The 17215-nt window shown below is 30.1% G+C and overlaps 2 protein-coding genes across 2 annotated transcripts in view; one reads left to right on the top strand and one right to left on the bottom strand.

Annotated features, from left to right (window-relative positions):
• The window catches only part of trim3a (tripartite motif containing 3a), a 31888-nt gene extending 19897 nt beyond the window's left edge, over window positions 1-11991 (top strand). The window contains exons 4-14 of the mRNA XM_051129655.1: window positions 596-747; window positions 1002-1182; window positions 2544-2891; window positions 4187-4577; window positions 6014-6117; window positions 6216-6383; window positions 8860-9028; window positions 9134-9193; window positions 9477-9547; window positions 9794-9934; window positions 11524-11991. Of these exons, the coding sequence (XP_050985612.1) occupies window positions 596-747; window positions 1002-1182; window positions 2544-2891; window positions 4187-4577; window positions 6014-6117; window positions 6216-6383; window positions 8860-9028; window positions 9134-9193; window positions 9477-9547; window positions 9794-9934; window positions 11524-11676 (1938 nt within the window). The 3' untranslated portion in view covers window positions 11677-11991. The remainder of the gene's footprint in view (window positions 1-595; window positions 748-1001; window positions 1183-2543; window positions 2892-4186; window positions 4578-6013; window positions 6118-6215; window positions 6384-8859; window positions 9029-9133; window positions 9194-9476; window positions 9548-9793; window positions 9935-11523) is intronic.
• An 823-nt stretch (window positions 11992-12814) lies between these two features.
• c4 (complement component 4) overlaps window positions 12815-17215 on the bottom strand; it is a 360913-nt gene continuing 356512 nt past the window's right edge. Inside the window, exons 36-41 of the mRNA XM_051128782.1 lie at window positions 16301-16403; window positions 16121-16210; window positions 15847-15939; window positions 15675-15758; window positions 13576-13720; window positions 12815-13490 (exon numbers count right to left, since the gene is read on the bottom strand). Coding sequence (XP_050984739.1) covers window positions 13349-13490; window positions 13576-13720; window positions 15675-15758; window positions 15847-15939; window positions 16121-16210; window positions 16301-16403 — 657 coding nt within the window. The 3' untranslated portion in view covers window positions 12815-13348. The remainder of the gene's footprint in view (window positions 13491-13575; window positions 13721-15674; window positions 15759-15846; window positions 15940-16120; window positions 16211-16300; window positions 16404-17215) is intronic.

A 17215-nucleotide genomic window follows, 5' to 3' on the forward strand; every position in this document is an offset into this window, starting at 1 on the left:
TTTAGCTTAAATTTGTTTTTACTTGTTTTATTTGTAGCAGTTTTAGTACTTCAACTTATCTTTTCTTATTTTAACATATTTTAATTAGCTTATCTTTTTATATTGTTGTTTTTATTGTTCATTTTAAAGTAATTTTGACATTTTTGTTTTATATATATAGATATATTTCTATTTAGCTTTAATTAGTTTTTACTTAAGTTGTAGTTTTAGTAATTTTAATACTTTAACTCTTAATACTTTTTTTTTAGTTTAACTTAAGTTTTTTAAGTTTAGGTTTTTCATCTAATGTTCATACCATACAGTTTATAAAAACAACACAGCAGAAGTATTTATGAATTTATTGCTATTTATATTTTAGATTTATTACACAATTACAATACATTGTACAAAAACCATAGAATTTACAAAAACATCACAGTGGAAGTATTTACTAATTTTACATTTTTTCTTTGTTTTTTGTTTTTTTGCCAATTTACAGATAGATTTGGGGAGATAGACCATAAAATAAGAAGTGTAAATAGCATTTCTGCTACTCAGACAGTCTTTCCCCATCGCTGTGTGCAGTATTTCACTGAGTTTTTGGTGCCCTCTGCAGGTGATGGAGTTTTACTGCGAGTCTTGTGAAACGGCCATGTGTTTGGAATGCACAGAGGGGGAGCACAGAGAACATGTGACCGTTCCACTGCGGGATGTTCTGGAGCAGCACAAAGCGGCGCTGAAGAACCAGCTGGATGCAATTCGCAACAGGTTCATGCAGCCAAAAATAATACTAAGCTCACTGTTAATCTAAGCCAGTATTTGCAGCTCATTTTTAACCCATACTTTATACACTAAACCATCTTTAGATTTAAAATAAATAAATGGAGTAAAATTAAATACTACAGTCTTGTTTTCTCTTCTTTTGAACATTTTCAATATTTGCAAAGCCGAATTGCTTGAGACACGTCATGACCTCCTTATGGAAAGTTTGACTGAACGTTGCCCTCGATCTGCATCTGCAGGCTTCCTCAGCTGACTGCAGCGATAGAGCTGGTAAATGAGATCTCCAAGCAGCTAACAGACAGGAAGAATGAGGCAGTGACGGAGATCAGCAATACATTCGAGGAATTGGAGAAAGCACTACATCAGCGCAAGACTGCCCTCATCACTGACCTGGAGAACATCTGCGGCACCAAGCAGAAGGTGGAAAGCTTAATCCTTAAAAGCATAGTTTACCCAAAATAAAAATGATGGTGTATACTGCTTAGCTTCATGTTGTTCCAAACTCATTTGCAGTTATATTTTCCATGGGGTGCAAATTTTACCCAGCAGTATCATTGTAGCATTATTTATTATTATTATTATTATTATTATAAAGTAGTTTTTTGGGATTCATTCATATTTTGTATTAGCTATTATTTTTAGATGTTCATTTTAATATTTTCTACTACATATTATATTATTACAAAATATTATAATGTATTTATTATTTATTTTTAATTTTTTGTATATTGTTTTTTTAATATTTTTTTTTATTGATTCATTGATTCATTTATATTTATTTCATATATATATTTTATTAATTTTATATTTTATTTATTAAAATTATTTATTTTTGACAAATGCTTGTTTAAATTGTGTTTAAAATGATTACATTTTATAATATATGTATATATATATATATATATATATATGTGTATATGTATATACATATTTATATAATTTTTTTGTTTAATTTTATTAGTTTATGTGCATATTCCCAGCAATGTTATTTTAGTATTATTTATAGTATTCATTTATGTTTTTAATATTTATAATATTTTTATATTTTTAATTTTCAGTTTAATTTCAGTTTGGGTTTTTAGTAATTTTGTACATGATTTTGTAATTCTTTTTTCGTTGTTGTTTTAATTTTCTATTTATTTTTAAGGTTTTGCCCCCATATTAGTTCTGGTAATTTTAGTACTTTAATTTCAAAATTCATTTTATTTAAGTATTTTATTTCAGTTATTTTTCTTTATTCAGTCAGTTTCTATAAAAGGAATATGAGGAATATTTTTTAGGTTAAAAGCTCAGATATTTTATTTTATTTTATTTTATTAAATAAAATGTCAAAGACTTTTATTATTTACTTTAATCTTATATTTAATTATTTCATTCTAAAACTATTTATTTTATTTATTCTATTCTATTCAAGGGACATCTGCTGTAATTATATCAACTGCTTATGTTGCTAGCTTAGATATGATATTTTATTTTATTTTTACTTTATTTTCATTTATTTTTTTAAGTATTTACTTTATTCTAAAATCATTTATTCTATTCTATTCTGTTCTATTCTATTCTATTCAAGGGACATCTGCTATAATTATATCAGCTGCTTATGTTGCTAGCTCAGATAATTTACTTTATTTTAAAATTATTTACTTCATTCTAAAAATATTTAATTTATTCCAGAAAGATCTATTCTATTCTATTCTATTCTATTCTATTCTATTCTATTCTATTCTATTCTATTCAAGGGACATGTGTTGTAATTATATCAACTCCTTATGTTGTTGCAGGTGTTGCAGGCCCAACTCACTGCACTACTACAAGGGAAGGAAAACATCCAGAGCAGCTGTAGCTTCACAGAGCAGGCACTGAACCACGGCAGCCCCACTGAGGTGCTCCTGGTGCAGAAGCAGATGGGAGAGCGGATGGGCGTTCTGGCCCGCCACGCCTTCCCTGAGCAGCCCCATGAGAACGGCCACCTGGACTGTCAGGTGGAGACTGAAGGGCTGCGCCGCTCCATCCAGAACCTGGGGGTCCTGCTCACCACCAGCGCCGTGGGACACACCAGCGTGGCTACTGGAGAGGGTCTCAGACATGCTGTTGTCGGGCAAAATACCACTGTTACAGTGACCACTAAGGTTAGTGATGATGTAACTGTCAATTTCAGAACTGTTGAAATTAAGCGGTATTTGTCATCATATCCAGTATGAGTTGCATTGCCCCATGTATGACATTCTGACAGATTCATAATTAAGTCATTGTTAAATGAGTGATGTTTACATAGTGAATTATAGTCCTACGTAGAGATGCACTGATATATATATATATATATATATATATATATATATTAATTTATATATATATATATATATTAATGCAATTATTGATTATTTACTATACTTTTTATATACTTATTTACGGTATCATTTTTTGTAATTTTATAAAAAAAATTCAATTTTTAAATGTGTGTTTATTTTATAGTAAATGTATTATTTATATTTATAGATTTTTTAAATATAATTTAATTTTTTATTTTAATTGATTAAAGAAATTATTTATTATTGACAAATGATTTATTATTTGAATATTAATTACAAATTATAAATACAAATATCTAAAATATATATTTTTTAGAATAAACAAAAATTAAATTTTATATATATATATATATATATATATATATATATACACACACACACACACGCAAAACACATGCATACAAATAATTAAAGTATTAATTTTATAATATGTGTTATTTATATTTTTAGATTTTTAAAATGTAATTATTTGTATTTTAATTGATTACAATAATTTATTATTGAAAACTATTTAATTTAAATATTATATATCATTTATATTTATTATATATATTTTATACAAAAATAAATGGTATTATTTATATTTATTCATTTTTAAAATGTATTATTTATTTATTTATTTATTTAAATATTATTTACAAATTATATTTCATACAAAAATAAATTCTATTAAATTACACATTTAATTTTTTTTTAAAAATTATTTAATAATTTACTTTAGTTCAATTAAAAAAATAAAATTTTATTAATTTTTCTATAAATAAATTATTTAAACATATATTTTATATAAATAAATAAAAAAATCTATCTATCTATGCAGTATTATTGAGTAATATTTTGAGTTAGCTTTTGTTTTTATATTATCATTTTTATGTATATATGTTTTATTTCTCATTATATTTAAGCCCCCCCCATATTAGTTTCACTAATTCTAGTACTTTCATTTAATTTTTAAAAAAAAATGTTATTTGTTATTGACTTTTATAAAATAGATTTTTGATTTTGATTTATGAAAATCACCATTATGCCTGTGAGCAGGGTACAAACCACCTTGTTTCAGACCGACTGCCCTTGTAATAAATGCTTTAGGTTGATTGTAACAACTGCTTTCTTAGGACAAAGACGGTGAGCTAGTAAAGACTGGAAATGCTGCACTGAGGGCTCAGATCAGCGGTCCGGATGGAACCGTCACCGAAACGGACATAACAGACAACAAGAACGGCACTTACGAGATCGGCTACACTCTCCGCTCGGAGGGCGAGTTCTCCTTCTCCGTCCTGCTCTACGGGCAGCCTGTGAGGGGCAGCCCCTTCCGCCTGCGGGCCATCAAACCCTGCGACGCCCCGCAGTCGCCCGATGACGTGAAGAGACGTGTGAAATCACCTGGAGGAGGTGGTGGGGGTGGAGGACACGTGCGCCAGAAGGCGGTGCGCAGACCCTCAAGTATGTACAGCACAACGAAGAAAAAGGAGAATCCCATAGAGGATGAACTCATCTACAGAGTCGGTGAGTGAAGGGCACTTCACATCTCTACTTCACATTGTTTCATATGCCAGACATATGTAATATTTTCAGATACACTTCCGATTGTCCTAAATATATTTTAGAATTACATTTTTGTCATTATTTGACAATTTGAAAAATACATTTTATTAAGCTGTCTGATGCTTGGAAAATGAGTTAAATCATATTGTATTTTTAAAATGTTTAAAAAGAGTTTAATACTAGTTTTAATATAATATGTTAATGTTTAATATTCATATTATATATTTATTATATTACTTATATTAAAAAAATATATATATATATATATATATATATATATATATATAACTTAATTGTTTTATTTTTTATTTATTTTTTCCCATGACATATGTCAGTTGGGAGGGCATGTCTAGACATTTCTAAAATGTATTTAATATTTTATTTTATGATACATAATATTATTTTAAAATCCAAAAATGGGTGTTCTGTGACTTCTACAATCATGTTTAATTTAATTTTATAATTTTAAAAAGTCATTATTGCTATATTTATAACTGTATTTAATGCTTTTAATGTTTGAAAGCTGAATTAAGAAATTCTATTTTATTATATTATTTTGTTTTATGATACATAAATAATATTATTTTAAAATCCAAAAACTGGATGCTCTTTGACTTGTAGAATCATGTCAAAAAAAAGTAATTATTGGACTACATTTAAATGATTTTAATGTTTGAAAGCTGATTCCAGAAATAATATTTTATTATATTATATTATTGTATTTTATGATATATAAATACTATTATTTTAAAATCCAGAAATTGGATGTTCTGACTTCTAGATTCATAATTTTATTTAATTGTATGATTTTAAAAGTCATTATTGGATTATATTGAATGCTTTTAATGTTTGAAAGTGGATTCATGAAATAATATTTTATTATTTTATTTTATAATACATAAATGATATTATTTTAAAATCCAAAAATTATTATATTATTATATATTGAACATTGTTAAAGTCATTATTAAACTATAATTTATTTCATTATCAATTTACATTTATATTTTTACATTTTAATGTATAATTATTATTTTTTTTTATAATATATATTTTACATTTTAATTCATTAAAACATTCATTAATTTTTACTGTAAGAGATTCCAGGCTTGGAAAAGCAATCTTAAAAGTAATGGAAATTTTGATGTGACTGTGACTGGAATTATTCATTAGCAAATTGGCCTGAATCAATTTAAAAGAAAACTACTTATACTGTAATCACAGATGACTGGAAATGCAATGGAAAAATAATGAGTAAATTCACTTGTCAAAATGTGTGGGAAACCTGTTTTAGATTATGCTGTTGCAGTGTTTTAAGTTGGCCTGTAAAGATGAAAAGGTCTTTATTATTGACCTGTGTCGTAATGTATCAGCTGACGTCTTATTTGATGTGACAGGGACGAGGGGTCGAGAGCGGGGGGAGTTCTCCAACCTGCAGGGCATCTCTACTACCAGCAATGGGCGAATTGTGGTCGCTGACAGCAACAACCAGTGCATACAGGTAATAATACGCAGCCTGACAGCCATCCTTAGCACACAAATGTGTGAAAAAATGTGTCCCGCATGACCAAAATCATTTATATTTGCTGCGTGTTGTAGGTGTTCTCCAATGACGGTCAATTCAAACTGAAGTTTGGGGTCAGAGGTCGCTCCCCTGGCCAGCTCCAGCGCCCCACTGGCATTGCAGTGGACATGAATGGCGACATTATTGTAGCCGACTATGACAACAGGTGGCTCAGCATCTTCTCTCCAGACGGCAAGTTTAAGGTAAGTTACATTTCTTACCTGTTTTTAGCCTCTGCCACCTCAATATATGAGTACATGAAAACATAGACATCATCTCTAGAACTGCTCTGAGAGTCACTTCATAAGCATTTTACCGTTTCTTTTGAGAAAAATTACCATCATATCCTATACAAACATAAAATTAAAGGTCTTCACAGCAACCTGTCAAAATAAAAGTGTGAAGAACCTTCGACGGAAATATATTACTTAATGTATTAATAGTAGTACTACAACAATAAAACTATTATTGAAATATTATGTTTTAAAGAATATATATACCAGAATAATTAGTTACATTTAAAAATGTAAATACAGAACACAGTATTTCTAAAAAATATATATATATATAATAAAAAAAAAGAAAGAAAATAATAATAAATAAATAAAATCAATTGATTAGAGATTCTTTTGATTATCACAATTTAATTAAACCATTCAAATTGAATCCAGGAAATTAATGGAAAACAGAATTTGTTAAAAATAAAACTGAATTTGAAATTTGAATTTTAAAAATTGAATTTTTGTTAAACTTCAGATAAATTGCTGTTAAATTGTGCATGTTTCATGATTTCAATGAATTAGATATGCTTTTTGATTAATACAATTTTCTAGAAAAATTAAAATGGGGAAAAAAAAACTCAGAAAAATTAAAATAGAAAAAAATGGAATTTGGGAAGATTTCATAGGGCCCTATATTATTTGTATAAAATAAAATAAAACAAAACAAAACAAAACAAAACAATAAAATAAAATTTCAGCAATCAGCTTTCCAGCATTAAAAAAGTATTCAATTAGACATTTCTATACATGCATCATTGATATATGTTTTAGATTAGTTAATGTTTAAGGTTAATGTATTAACATGAATAATGAGCAATGCATTTATTACACTATATATTAATCTTTGTTAATTTTAGTTAATAAAAATACAGTCATTGATTGTTTGTTCATGTTAGTTCACAGTGCATTAACTAATGTTAACAAACAAAACCATTGATTTTAATAATGCATTAGTAAATGCTGAAATTAACATTAACTAAGATTATTAAATGCTGTAGAAATGTATTGCTGTATTGTTCATTTTTAGTGCATGTTAACTAATGTAGTTAACTCATTTTGACTAATGAACATTATTGTAAAGTGTTAGCAAAATATTATATTGAAACTAGTGTAAAACACTCATTAAACATAAATGTATATATACACTACCGTTCAAAAGTTTGGGGTCAGTACATTTTTATTGTTTCTTTTTTTTTTTTTTTTTTTTTTAAGAAATTAATACTTTTATTCACCAAGGATGTAATAGGTTAATAATTAAAAGTTTATTAAAAGTTAATAATAAATAATTTACATTGTTATAAAATATTTATATTTTGAATAAACACTGTACTTTTTAAACTTGTTATTCATGAAAGAATCCTGAAAAAAAAAATCACAGGTTCCAAAAAATATTTGGCAGCACAACTGTTGATATTATCCAACATTTATCATTCTAATAATAAATGCGCATATTAGAATGATTTCTGAAGGATCATGTGACACTTAAGACTGGAGTAACAGCTGATAAAAATTCAGCTTTTCATCACAGGAATAAATTCTATTTTAAAGTATGTTAAAATAAAAAACATTATTTTATATTGTAAAAACATTTTGCAATATTACTGTTCTTTTTCTATATGTTTAATCAAATAAATGCAGCCTTGATGAGCATAAGAGACTACTTTAAAGACTATTACAAGTCTTACTGACCCCAAACTTTTGAACGGTAGTGTATGTAAAAAATATGTGTGTGTGTGTGTGTGTGTGTGTGTGTGTGTATATATATATATATATATATATATATATGTGTGTGTGTGTGTGTGTGTGACCCTGGACCACAAAACCAGTCTTAAGTTGCTGGGGTTTAGCCAAAAATACATTGTATGGGTCAAAATGATAGATTTATCTTTTATGCCAAAAATCATTAGGAAATTAAGTAAAGATCATGTTCCATGAAGATATTTTGTCCTACTGTAAATATATCAAAACTTAATTTTTGATTAGCAATATGCATTGCAAAGAACTTAATTTGGACAACTTTAAAGGCGATTTTCTCAATATTTTGATTTTTTTGCACCCTCAGATTTCATATACTGAAATAGTTGTATCTCGACCAAATATTGTCCTATCCTAACAAACCATACATCGATGGATAGCTTATTTATTCAGCTTTCAGATGATGTATAAAGCTGAATTTCGAAAAATTGACACACGACTGGTTTTGTGGTCCAGGGTCACATATATATGTATATATGTAAATGCATATATATGTGTATATTATGATTGAACTCACTTTTTTCAAGCATCAGATACCCTTATGTTTTCTAATTTGTGTTGCTTGTGCTACTCCATAAATGTCTGCCACACTAATTTGATCTATTAGTCATATACTAATTTGTTTCTCTTAATTTTCTGGCAGAATAAAATCGGTGCAGGTCGGCTGATGGGTCCTAAAGGAGTGGCCGTGGACAAGAATGGCCATATTATCACAGCAGACAACAAAGCCTGCTGCGTCTTCATTTTCCAATCCAATGGCAAGCTGGTGACCAAATTTGGTGCCAAAGGAACATCAGAGAGGCAGTTTGCAGGTAATATGTCTTATTGTGTCCTTTTCCTCTGATACGCTGGTCTTCAGCATTTAATTCACGGCCAGATCAGGGTTTGATGAGATGCTGCTTTCTGTTTCTCTGCAGACAAAACTACTCCAAATACACCGACAGAGCCAAAGCAGAGTAAATCTGGCCCTGCCTTTAGTGAGTATTCAACTTGATTCATTTTAAGTTGATTTATAACTTTAATTTTGTGCATCTGTATTATTGATTACCGAATGAGGTCATCTTAAAATGAAATAGAAAGCCTTGTAGGATAATTGAATATCCACACGAGAGCTTTTTTTTTTGTATGTAGGTAGAGGTTGCATGAATCAAGTGTTTTCTGTGTTGCTGGATATTTCCTTAGAAACAAAACAACATGTTGAGAATGTAATGGTTGCTCTCTCTTTCTCTCTCTCTTTCTTTCTCCTTTTATGGCCATCAGGTCCCCATTTTGTAGCCATAAACAACAAGAATGAAATTGTTGTGACAGACTTCCACAATCATTCTGTTAAGGTACACTGAGCTCTTCTCTTTTACTTTGTAAATGGTTCCACATGCCATAACATATTAACATCAAACACTAACCAGATCTGCTGTCTGTCTGTTTTTATTGGCTTCTGCCTCTAATTAATGTCATGTTAATGTAACTTTCGCTTCTGTGCAACTTAAAAGATGCTTTTTAATATACATTTTGTTTTTGGATGTTGTTTGTTTTCGTGGACTTAATGTGGATTGTTTTTGATTTATGGCTTCTTGCAGGTTTACAATGCTGATGGTGAGTTCCTGTTTAAATTCGGCTCACATGGCGAAGGGAACGGCCAGTTCAACGCACCCACCGGCGTGGCTGTAGATGGCAATGGGAATATCATTGTTGCAGACTGGGGTAACAGTAGGATACAGGTAGGTTTTTGAGTTAATTCACATTAAATGTGAATTTGAAATTCATGCATTTGTGATGCCATTTTGACATTTATGTAGGTATCGGACACTTTCATCTATGTAGCTGGACTTCATTTCTTAAGTAAATTTTATTTTTAACATAATTATATATTTTAAATAAAAAAATGTAGTCCACTTTTTTGGACTACAAAAAGACATTTTTGCAATTACTTTTAGCCACCTAGCCCTATTTTATTTTTATATATATATATATATATATATATATTAATTATTATTTTATAACAGATATTTATAAAAAAAAATCTATTCCACTTTTATGACATTTTTTGCAATGACTTTCATCTACCTATCTGTATTATATTTCTTAATTTTATTTATTTTTAACTAAATTGCATATATTTTAATTCTAGTCCACTTCTAAGACATTTTTGCAATTACTTTCAGCCACCTAGCCCTATTTTATTTCATAATTTAATTTTATTTTATAACATAATAATACATTTTAGTAAAAAATCTATTCCATTTTTCTGACTTTTTTGCAGTGACTGTCAGCTACATAGCTTTTTTTCTTAATTATTTTTTTTTTTACATAATTGTAAGTTTAATAAAAAAATCTATTCCACTTTTCTAAGACATTTTTGCAATTACTTTCAGCCACCTAGCCCTATTTTATTTATTTTATTTTATAACATAATTATAAATGTTTTATTAAAATCTATCCAACTTTTCTGACATTTTTTGACTCATCTACCTAGCTGTATTTTATTTCTTAGTTTAATTTTAGTTTTAATATAATTATGTATTTTAATTAAGAAACCTAGTCCACTTTTCGAAGACATTTTCTTGCAATGACTTTCATCTACCTAGCTGTATTTTTTTTTTTTAATTGTATATTTAACATAATTATATTTTTTAAAAAATGTGTCTACTTTTCTAAGACATTTTTGCAGTTATGTTCAGCCAACTAGCCTTATTTTTTTCAATAATTTTATTTAACAACATAATTATAAATGTTTCATTAATAAAATGTATCCCACTTTTCTGACATTTTTTGCAATGATTTTCATCTACCTAGCTGTATTTTTTTTTTAAATTTTATATTTAACATAATTATATATTTTTTGAAAAAAAAAACATCTACCTAGCTGTATTTTATTTCTTAATTTAATTTTTTTTTTTTATTTAATTATGTTTTGTTTAAAAATCTATTCCACTTTTCTAAGACATTTTTGCAATTATGTTCAGCCACCTAGTCCATGTTTTTTTTTTTTTTTTTTTTTTTTTTTTTTTGTGTGTGTGTTATTTTACTTTTTTGCAACTACATTTTACTTCATTTTATTTTATATCATTACATTTTTTTTTTTTTTTTATAAAAACACTTTTCTGGGGCATTTTTGCAGTTACTTTTAACCACATAGCCATATTTTATTTAGAATATATATTTTTACTTTCAACAAGTACTTTCAGTTTTATAGTATTTTTTTTATTTATGAAACGATGTGTTTTAAAATTCACTTTGTAGACATTCATTAAAAATTCAGATGCTACTAAATTAGTAAAAGTACTTTTCTATATCTTTTGTCGTTTAGGTGTTTGACAGTTCTGGCTCGTTCCTGTCGTACATCAACACGACGGCGGATCCGTTGTACGGCCCGCAGGGTCTGGCTCTCACGTCAGATGGCCACGTGGCCGTGGCAGACTCTGGAAACCACTGCTTCAAAGTCTACCGATACCTACAGTAAAGACTCGTGATTGGACGAGTTACAAAACATACTGTAAGCTCCAACAGTCTTCTTCGACATTTCATGTTTTCCTTTGCACAAGTCTCTGCACACAAATTTCCAGCCATCTGACTAATGCTGATGTGAACAAACCCAGGGCTTCATGAATGTTGCATCCCTATTTGATCAATTTGTGTTAACAGCCACTTTCTAAATGAATGTATATCCAACCCAAGCAAATAACAGTCGCTGTGTATATAACAGTGACTGAGGGCAGCTATCTGTGTCTTTCTTTAAAACTCTAAAAGCTGCTCGACAAACCCTAAGTTTAAATCACAGGGAACTAAACGGCGCTCTTTAAATGTTTTCTGGGCAAATCGGCTTAAGAACGACCCGTGGATGGCGCACTCACATCAAACTGGCCTTCGTGCATTGACTAGCTGTACACGTGTACGCATTTGTATCATACGGTGTAAATCTGATCGTAATATGGTTTTGGAGCTCCACTCTCTCTTAGTGCGCTGAAGCTCAATATTAAAGTAATCCGGCTGTCAATGTGCTTTAGTAAAACTGCTTGTAGGTTCATCGTGCCTCTGATTTGAAAAGCTATGCCTGTACATGGGCTTTCCACATATTACTGAGCACAACTGACATAATGCATGCGTTTTATTCACGTAAAAAGGTTATAAAGCAAGTTTATTTATTTTGTACACAATGGTATAATGTTATTTTTCTAAGTTGAAGTTTTTGTTTATCTGCAGTTCACAAGGTGTGCAAAGCTAACGTTTTGTGAAGTACAACTGATTTTTTTTTTTTTAGTTTTTTAATGCACATGATAGTCACCATGTCGTTAAAGGGAATGTGGATCTGTCATATCGAGACGCTGAGAATATGAACTTAAAAAAAAATAAGGGAAAATGAAGTCACATAGCCACTGCTGCATTTTAAGTTGCCAAATTGATAAAAAAAACAATTTGCAGGGTACTTGCCATTGTTTACCAAGCATTTACTACTGTTTTTTAAATTATTTTTAGCTTGTTTTATTCCTTGTTTTCTATGAATGTAATCTAATGAATGAAAAATAAAAAAAAATACTGCATTATGACAGTTTGATCATTTTGGCCCCTTTGCTAAGTACACAAAAGCAATGAATTCTGAATCAGGAGAGCATTTGTACTTTATATAGAGTCGTGATTCTGATTTTACAAAGTGTGCGAGCGAAAGCCAGTGTTGTTTAAGCCACTAAATACAGTATTCTGTAAAAAAACTGTACAGTGTATAATCACAACGGGACATGTGAAGCATTCAAAACATAGTATTCAAATTGCAATAATGCACTCTTGAATATTTCTCACGAATGTAGCATCTTCAAAAGTACCCCTAAAAAGCGTACCCATGATATATGATGAAGATTGTGATACTGATACAGGTCGTCACGTCAGAGGCAATGTCTGTGATTTTTGTAATAAAATTCTTCCCATTTGACTATGTACGAGAATAAAAGGGAACGTGAATCTACTGTATTGCCAATACACATGAAAATCTGAATTGAACAGTTGCTACATGCTACACTTTCCAATGTACCAAACAACTGTAACAGTTTCTTTATATGTCAGTATGCACTAGAAATAAAAGCACATGATTTACCGAGCCAAACGGTGATGTGTACGTGGTTCATTTCCCATCTTGACTTCTAAATGTCACAGTGTTTAATGGGATGTTGCTTAATAAATTCCTTTAGATGCTGGCAGGCGACGCTGTTTTTAGTAGCCTTGCATTGCCTTTCTTCTGGTATCTTCTCGATCCACATGTCGTTGTTTAGTACATACCTGAAACTTCAGAAACAACAGAAGGTTTTAGAAATGAAAAGAGCAATTTGCGTTCCTTTGTCTTTTCAATAAACATCAGATTTCAACTTACTGTTGTCCGTTATTATTGAGCACTGAGATTGCGTCGTTCTGCCCCATGATCAGATAGCTGGCTTCATTCCTCAGCTCCAGTTCATCACAAGACAAGCGCAGTATCATCAGACGCATCACATCTTTCTGGATACCGGAGTCCTTCCCTTTAACAGGAAAAGTTAATATATTAGTTGCATTAGGCAAGGCTCTACATTGTGACTGAAAACTACTGCGTGCAACTATGAAAAAATATTTAGGAGCACCAGTGCGACTGACTCGATCAGCATATTCGTGTTTGCACTGAGGGGAGCTTTAAAGGTTTCTATGTGTTTTTGCAACGACGAGTAATGTATTACAGACATATCTCAAGAATCCTTTCATAAAGTGTAGAGAGAGTGTAAATAAGAGATTCATTGTGCAGTGTAGAGAGCTTTGTTGATTATAATAGAACTTTGTGAGATCACGATGAACTAAGATGAGTGACAGCGTTTAATTATTTTTAAGGGAGTTTGTAAATGAGACATGATTTAGAGTTTTTTTCAACTGCTGACAGACAATTTCAAAACTTTCTCTATTTTTCAAAACTTTACACAAATTCAAGATTTGCACACAAAATGCAAAATGCCTTACATCTCTTGCAAAATGAAGCACTGCATTCAAAATATCACAAACACGTCGCAAAAGCAAACAATGGTCATATGTTGAAAACACTTTTGCCTTAATATTATATTTTTGGATCTATTATATACAGTGTTTAAAACCTAAAGCTCTTCTTTTATAAGCTCATGTGTACATTTCTGTAAAAGACTGAAAGCAATTTGTCTCTGCTCACCAAGACTGCTTTTATTTGATCCAAAGTACAGCAAAAACAGTATTTTTTTTTAATTATTTTTTATTTTATTATTTTTTACTATTATCTTTTTACTATCATATTGAACATATTTTTACATTTTCAAAGTTGAATTTTTAGCATCATTACTCCCGTCATATTATCATTTGGAAATCATTCAAAGATTCTGATTTGCTGCTCCAAAAACATTTATTATTACTGATCATATTGATTATTATTATTATTATTGTGGTGAAAACAGCTGTGTAGAATATTTTTTAGGTTTCTCTGATGAATAGAAAGTTCAGATGAACAGCATTTATCTGAAATAGAAATCTTTTGTAACATTATATATGTCTTTAGCATCACTTCTGATCAATTTAAAGCATCTTTGCTAAATAAAAGTATTTATTTCTATAATTTCTTTCCCCAGAAAACTAAAAAAAACACTGACTCCAAGCTTCTCAATGGTATAGTTTATAATGTTACAAAAACCTTTTTATTTCAGATAAATGGTGATCTTTATATCTTTCGATTTATCAAAGAATGCTGAAAAAAATGTACTGTTGTTTTAAATATTTATAATAATAATAAATGTTTCTTAAACAGCAAATCAGAAATTAGAATGATTTCTGAAGGATAATGTGACACTGAAGACCGGAGTAATGAAGCTGTAAATTTAGCCTTTTGTGTATATTACAATATATTACATTTTAAAACATATTCAACAAGAAAGCAGTTATTTAAAATAGTAAAAACATTTCACAATATTGCTGCTTTTGCAATAAATGTAGGCTTGGTGTGCAGAATAGAATTTTTTTTTAAAAAACATTTAAAAATCTTACTGTTCAGAAACTTTTGACTTGTAGTGTATTTTAACCATGTGTAATTAGACAGAAACCAAACATAATTTTGAAAAAGGTGATTATTCCAAAGCATATTCAAAGGCCTATTTTAAAGCCAGGATTGGTATGTGTTAAGTAAAGCAATGAGTGTTTGCACAAGTGACTATTACTAATTAAAAATTAAGTTTTGATATATTTACGGTATGAAATTTACAAAATATCCATATGGAGCATGATCTTTACTTAATAGCCTAATGATTTTTGGCATAAAAGAAAAATTGATCATTTTGACACATACAGTGTTGTTGCTAAAAATATACTATTGCTACAGGCTATTGCTACAAATATACCCGTGCTACTTATGACTGGTTTTGTGGTCCAGGGTCACAGTTAAGCATTCAAAACAGCAGTATAACAGAACTTGAATTAAACATACTAACTTACCAATCTGAAGAACATCTGTGATTAATGTGGTGTAGTACATAAAAACATCATCGGTGCTTGAGTTGAGAATTTTGATCACATAGACTATAGGAAACAGAACACATTTAAAATATAAGTATATTGAGACTTAAATGGCAACATATTTGTACATTATTTGCTTTTAGTTTTTCACCATAATCAACAGCAGGACTGTAACATGCATAACTACTCCGGGTGTTGTGTTTCATATCCCTGCTGAAGGTGACTTTCAGCTTTGGACAACCACCTGAAAATAAGTTAGAAATATAAAATATAAATCTCATTTCATTTCCACCCAAAAATGAAAATTCTGTCATTAATTACTCACCCTCATGTCATTCCAAACGAAGGTCTTACGGATTTGGAACAACATGAGGGTGAGTAATTAATGGCATAAATATATCACAATACACTAGAGTTTTTCCTACCTTCGGCACATGTACACACATCCCCGTCACACAGTTTGGAGATCATTGGGCTTTTGTGAGGGGCTGTATAGAATATGCCACATCTCTTTTCTGTGTAACACATTGAATAAATAGCATTAGTCAGTGTTCACCACTCAGAAGTGTTGTCACCAAAGCGTTTGGTTCAGAGTGTTTGATGACCTGGGCTGTAGTAGTCATAGATGACAGCAGAAGCAGGTTGGACAAGGCCCATGGGAACAACCTGGTCAGCACCAAACTGAAGACACTCGGTTTCGGAGATCTGTTGACATGAGCCATACAGTCAAATCATTTGTGTGTTTCTGCTTGATCTGTTGCATAAATACTGATGAGCCGGTTTAACTGTTTTATGGCATTTCTGTTTAAATTCAGCAGTAAAGAAAATCTGAAAATGACGCAAACCATATACCAAGAGGATGTATCAGATACAGCTGAAGTCAAAAGTTTACATACACCTTGCAGAATCTGCAAAATGGTAATTATTTTACCAAAATAAGAGGGATCATACCAAATGCATGTTTTTTTTTATGTAGTAGAATTTTTTTTTTGAATTTATACATTTATACATTTACAAAAGTACATAAATTAAATTCTTAATACTGTGTTGTTACCTGAATGATCCACAGTTGTTTAGTGATAGTTGTTCATGAGTTCCTTGTTTGTTCAGAACAGTTAAACCGCCTGCTGTTCTTCAGAAAAATCCTTCAGGTCCCACAGATTTTTTGTTTTTTCAGCATTTTTGTGTATTTGAACCCTTTCCAACAATGATTGTATGATTCTGAGATCCATCTTTTCACACTGAGGACAACTGAGCGACTCATATGCAACTATTACAGAAGGTTCAAACATTCACTGATGCTTCAGAAGGAAACATGATGCATTAAGAGCCGGAGGGTGAAAACTTTTGAACTGAATGAGAATGTGTAACATTTTTCTTATTTTGCCTAAATATCATTTTTTTTTTTCATTTAGTACTGCCCTTCAGAAGCTACAGAAGATACTTACATGTTTCCCAGAAGACAAAATAAGTTACATTTACCCTGATTTTCAAATCAAAAAGTTTTCACCCCCCGGCTC

This window comes from Labeo rohita, chromosome 15 (genome assembly GCF_022985175.1).
Source record: "Labeo rohita strain BAU-BD-2019 chromosome 15, IGBB_LRoh.1.0, whole genome shotgun sequence".
Classification (NCBI taxonomy): domain Eukaryota; kingdom Metazoa; phylum Chordata; class Actinopteri; order Cypriniformes; family Cyprinidae; genus Labeo; species Labeo rohita.